Source organism: Epinephelus moara, chromosome 8 (assembly GCF_006386435.1).
Source record: "Epinephelus moara isolate mb chromosome 8, YSFRI_EMoa_1.0, whole genome shotgun sequence".
NCBI classification, from domain to species: Eukaryota; Metazoa; Chordata; class Actinopteri; order Perciformes; family Serranidae; genus Epinephelus; species Epinephelus moara.
Genome location: NC_065513.1, coordinates 44,175,657 through 44,181,028, shown reverse-complemented (window position 1 = coordinate 44,181,028; position 5,372 = coordinate 44,175,657). Strand labels below are relative to the sequence as shown.

The window sequence follows — 5,372 nt, the reverse complement described above, 5'->3', positions numbered from 1 at the left end:
TCATCTTTATCTCTTGTTTCCATTCATGCTGTATTTCTATTTCTACTTTGCATGGAGCATTGGAACAAAAACAATTTCCCCCCGGGGATTAATAAAGTATTCTGAATCTGAATCTGAATCTGAAGTATAGACCAGGACAGACCAGAACAGATCAGCTGAGACCAAGACAGACCAAAAAGGATCAGGACAGACCAGCAGAGACCACGACAGACCAGAAGGGACCAGGACAGGCCAGAAGTGGGCAGGACAGACCAGCAGAGAGCAGCAAAGACCAGTATAGACCAGCTCTGAGCAGTACAGACCATTATAGACCAATACAGACTAGTATAGACCAGGACAGACCCGTTGAGACCAGCAGAGAGCAGCAGAGACTAGTAAAGACCAGGACAGACCAGTAGAGTATTAGAGCATCCAGGAAAGACCAATAAACACCAGAAAAGTCCACCAGGGACCAGCAGAGTCTGACAGTTGTTGTTTTGTTTGTTCAGGACAGCGAGTTCAGAAACCTTCAACTGAGGAAGAAGACGAAGAGTCTGTACGTACACACTGAGCATGTGCAGTAGATCACACACCGAGCATGTGCAGTAGATCACACACTGAGCATGTGCAGTAGATCAGTCAGCTGATGATGACACCATGACACCAGAGAACTGTTACAGTCATCAGTCAGTGACTGTTTCCTGTTTTGTGTTGTTGTTCTTTACTTCCTGTCTCTCTGAATCGTCACGTTACCTCCTCAGAGCCGCTGATGTTCGGAGCCGCCTGCTGTTTCTACGGCGACGGAGGGTCGGTGCCTGTAAGCGTGGTAACAGTTTGGAGAAAGCTCTGAGGAACAACAGGTAGAACCTCCAGCGTTCGTGCTGACTGGTTCCTGCTGGTTCCTGCCGGGTCCACTCAAGTGTATTTGTTTTGTGTTTCAGACCATCTGGGGGAGAGGTGCTCAGGTGGGCGGAGAGTCTGGAGGCTCTGCTGACCAATCAGTGTAAGACACATCACTTCCTGTTGTCTCTGTGGGAGGAGCCTACACCATCAGTCTCTGTGGCTGAACAGTCTCCCTGCTCTCTTTTTATTGGTCAGATGGTCTGGCTGTGTTCCGTCACTTCCTGAGGTTGGAGTTCAGCGAGGAAAACCTCGACTTCTGGTTGGCTGTGGAGAGATTTAAGAGGACACACCCCCTCAGCAAGATGGCCGCCAGAGCTGCGAAAATCTATGACGAGTTCATCTCTACCAATGCAGCGAGACAGGTACCCGTCTGTCTGTTTGTGTGTCTGTGTGTGTGTCTGTCTGTGTCTGTGCATCTGTCCTCTGATTGGTCCATTGATTGGTCATGTGACCTGGCTGTCTCTGTCTCCAGGTCAACATGGACTCGTCTGTCAGAGAATCGACCAATCAGAGCCTTCGTCTTGGTGTCAGCCCTGCCTCCTTCCAGCTGGCCCAGGATCAGATCTTTAGCCTGATGGAGACCGACAGTTACCCACGATTCCTCAGGTCCCGCCTCTACACCCAGCTGGCCAATCAGGGTGCACAGACAGCTTCTGAGTCGTCCAATCAGAGTGGAGCTGGGTCTGCGTCTGTCGGCCAATCATAAGGAGGGAGGAGACAGAGTCTGACCGTCATCAGATTGGCTGTCAGCAGCTCCTGTCATCTATTCAGACAAGAGCCGACTAATGAGAAGAAACTGTCCAGGTGCATTCTGGGAAATATAGGATCCACTGTTGACAGACTAAAGGTCAGGACGTCTCCTCCTCTGTTGCTGCTGTGGACTGCTCCGTTTTTAACATCACAACAACAACAACAACGACAACATTCTACGACTACGTTAAATATTTTTAAAAACATATTAATAACTTTAGTATCTTTGACTTTATAAAAACTTGTCATCAGATATTTGTTTGGGTTCAAACTGTGTCTGATTTTAGTTTTTAAATGATGTCATCACCCCCCCATTAAGTAATGGACAGATGAGCAGCCGCAGACTGACAACAGTCTGACAACACGTCCTGTTTCCTTCAGATGTTAAATGTTAACATTAAAACATGAGACGACCCAGAGACGTCACGTCTGAACATCACGAGGATTAATCACTTTTTTATTGATTCCTTTTTTTATTTGACTCTTTTAGTGTGACTGTTACCTGACGTTAAGTGACGTTAGTGACGTTAAGTGACATTAATGACGTTAAGTGACGTTAGTGACGTTAAGTGACGTTAATGACGTTAAGTGACGTTAAGTGACATTAATGACGTTAAGTGACGTTAAGTGACATTAATAAGTGACATTAATGACGTTAAGTGACGTTAAGTGACATTAATGACGTTAAGTGACGTTAAGTGACGTTAAGTGACGTTAATGACGTTAAGTGACGTTAGTGACGTTAAGTGACATTAATGACGTTAAGTGACGTTAAGTGACATTAATGACGTTAAGTGATGTTAAGTGACATTAATGACGTTAAGTGACGTTAAGTGACGTTAGTGACGTTAAGTGACATTAAGTGACATTAATGACGTTAAGTGACGTTAAGTGACGTTAGTGACGTTAAGTGACATTAATGACGTTAAGTGACATTAATGACGTTAAGTGACGTTAGTGATGTTAAGTGATGTTAGTGACGTTAAGTGACATTAATGACGTTAAGTGACGTTAGTGACATTAGTGACGTTAAGTGACGTTAGTGATGTTAAGTGACGTTAGTGACGATAAGTGACGTAGCTGTGTGTTATTAGCAGAGTAGATTTAAACTGATGTAACAGGAAGTGACCTCCTGAGGTCTGTCACTGATGAAGAGACGATGTAATGAAAGTCTGACAATAAATGATGTTGTTAAATTTTCTTCGTCTTTAGTTTTATTTCTGGAAGTTGAACCCAGCAGGTGTGATGACGTCACAGGTGAGACACATTTATTTTTCCTTTTTCCTGTGAGACGTCGAGACAATCGTCGTTATCGTTGATTACAGATTATCCAAGAAGATTCCAAAATTTCTTCATTGTCATTCCACACACATGTATTTGCATACACACCCTGAAAACGTAATGAGTGTGTGGGTAGGGGGCACAGTCCATTCACCAGCCTCACAGCTTGTGAGAAGAAGCTATTCAGTATCCTCGTGGATCTGCAGCAGATGCTCCTGTACCTCTTCCCAGAAGGCAGGAGGGACAACAGTCTGTGAGAGGGATGATGAGGGTCCTTGATGATGGTGGTGGCTCTGTGGATGCAGCGCTGCTTGTAGATCTGCATCAGGAAGGGCAGAGGGGCACCAGTGATTCTGCTGGCTGTTTTCACTTTCTTGTTGAGCTACTGTTGTTCGTAAGCCCTGCAGCTCCCAAACCAGGAAGTGAAGCTGTATGTAAGAATGCTTTCGATGGTGCCCCTGTAGAAGGTGATGAGGTGAGGAGTGGGAAGACCTGCCTTTCTGAGCCTCCAGAGGGGGTGGAGACGCCCCTGGGCTTCTCACTGATCTGTTATTGAAGTTTATGAGACTTGAGTGTTTCCTGATGATGTCACAGGTGGTGTTTATCAGGGTTTATGTGACACCTGTGCTGATGTTGTAATTTACAGTAGATGTGACTGCTGTTACTGTGGAGACGTCAGAGCAGCTGTGGGCTTACAGTGCCCTCTGCTTGAGGCTTCTCAGATAGACGTCTCTCAGTGTCCAGCAGCAGCAGATTTTACAGACTCGTCTGTCACAGTGAAATCTGGGCGGTGCTTTTGATTTGATTTACTTCATTCATTCTGACACAGTCTGGTGGAGGTGGTGTTGATCTGGAGGTAAACGCAGCTGAACACAGACTTCACAGAGCAGAGCTGCAGTCTTAAGTTTTATGTCTCATTTATTCATTAATGTCTCCGTCATCAGATCTGATCGTTAGTTTAAAGACTGACAGCTTTGTTTGTTTCTTAAAATCAGTTCTATTAAATAATTTTTTATTTTATTTATTTACTTATTATTATTTTAAATTATCCTGTTTATTGTTCCTCACATTAACCTACATCAGCTCTGTGACAATGTCTCCTCCACCTACCTCAAATACACCTGCACAGACCTGCTGCTGCTGCTCACAGGAAAATTAATGATGAACACAACCTGCAGGAAGTCTGCACGTCCATCAGACGCATTCATGACATCATTCATGACATCATTCATCCTCAACTCTTCAAAAAGTTCACAACTGAGACAGACTGAAGAGGTTTTATTTCAGACATAGAGAGAACACTGAACACAGCAGAGACAACAGACAGAACCTCAGTCCATCAGGGACAGAACCTCAGTCCATCAGACACAGAACCTCAGTCCATCAGGGACAGAACCTCAGTCCATCAGAGACAGAACCTCAGTCCATCAGAAGGACCCAGGTGTAGGTTCTACCCAGCCAGGATGTGTTTGACAAACTCAGTGTAGTTGATGTGTCCATTGGCGTCCTCCTGTCCCACCATCAGCCGGTCAACCTCGTTCTCTGTCATCTTCTCTCCCAACGTGGAGAGAACGTGGCGGAGCTCCGCCCCCATCACGGTGCCATTGCCCTCCTTGTCAAAGACCCTCAGACCCTCCACAAAGTCCTCGAAGGTCCCCTGCTCCTTGGAGCGCGCCACGTGCTGCAGCATGGGCAGGAAGCTGTCGAAGTCCAGCAGCTTCCTGTTCATCTCCTCCGCCTTCGGCCTCCCCAGCAGCTTCAGCACATCGTCGTTGGTCGGGTTGTGACCAAGCGCTCGCATGACGTCTCCGCACTGAGCGAAGGTAATCTTCATCTCACCAGCAGGCGTCTCGTCGAACAGTGTGAAGGCATCTCTGAACTCTTCGATCTGGTCGGCGGAGAACTCGACCACGATGCTCTTCAGGTCGACCTCCGGAGGTTTGGGCTCCGGCTCTGCAGGTTTGGGAGGAGGAGGAGGCTCTTCCTTCTTCGGCTCCACCTTCTTCACCTCCGTCTTCTTTGGTTCCACTTTCTTTGGAGCCATGCTGCAGAGAGGACGGACAGAGACGGACTGAGACAGATGCTGGCGGATGTGTTTTATAACGGCCGGAGGCGGAGCCAAGGAGACAGGACAGAGAGACAGAAGCCGACCAAACATGGAGGAACCCTGGAATAGAAACACTCAGACAGGAGATAAGAGACACACCGCCAGAACTCAACCGGTCTGAACCACTTCATTCTCAAAGGGCAAAGACAGACCTGCAGGAACCACCATAAACAATTTAAAAATTTTAACTGAAATTTCAGAAAATACAAAAACATGAATGAAAGAATGAATCAGACAGTCGCTGCTGGCTGTTACCATGACAATAGTCCATCAGTCACACTGTGTAACAGTCGATGTTGACAAAAACACATCTGATTAATTCAGTTGTTGAATCTCTCAGTTCAGTTCAATA

General features: G+C 46.3%; 2 protein-coding genes across 2 annotated transcripts in view; one reads left to right on the top strand and one right to left on the bottom strand.

The window, feature by feature from the left end:
• Positions 1 to 2,264, top strand: part of LOC126394621 (regulator of G-protein signaling 3-like) — a 39,872-nt gene extending 37,608 nt beyond the window's left edge. Inside the window, exons 23-27 of the mRNA XM_050051549.1 lie at positions 489 to 535; positions 741 to 839; positions 921 to 982; positions 1,078 to 1,244; positions 1,355 to 2,264. Of these exons, the coding sequence (XP_049907506.1) occupies positions 489 to 535; positions 741 to 839; positions 921 to 982; positions 1,078 to 1,244; positions 1,355 to 1,588 (609 nt within the window). The 3' untranslated portion in view covers positions 1,589 to 2,264. The remainder of the gene's footprint in view (positions 1 to 488; positions 536 to 740; positions 840 to 920; positions 983 to 1,077; positions 1,245 to 1,354) is intronic.
• A 1,911-nt stretch (positions 2,265 to 4,175) lies between these two features.
• Positions 4,176 to 5,005, bottom strand: LOC126394949 (myosin light chain 1, cardiac muscle-like). The gene has a single exon (XM_050052097.1). It carries the CDS (start codon positions 4,955 to 4,957, stop codon positions 4,364 to 4,366), a length of 594 nt encoding a protein of 197 aa, XP_049908054.1. The 5' UTR covers positions 4,958 to 5,005; the 3' UTR covers positions 4,176 to 4,363.
• Positions 5,006 to 5,372: the final 367 nt, after the last annotated feature.

Bases quoted from the DNA above. Each gene is read 5' to 3' on its own strand.
- LOC126394949 (XM_050052097.1), bottom strand. From the start codon at position 4,957: ATGGCTCCAAAGAAAGTGGAACCAAAGAAGACGGAGGTGAAGAAGGTG.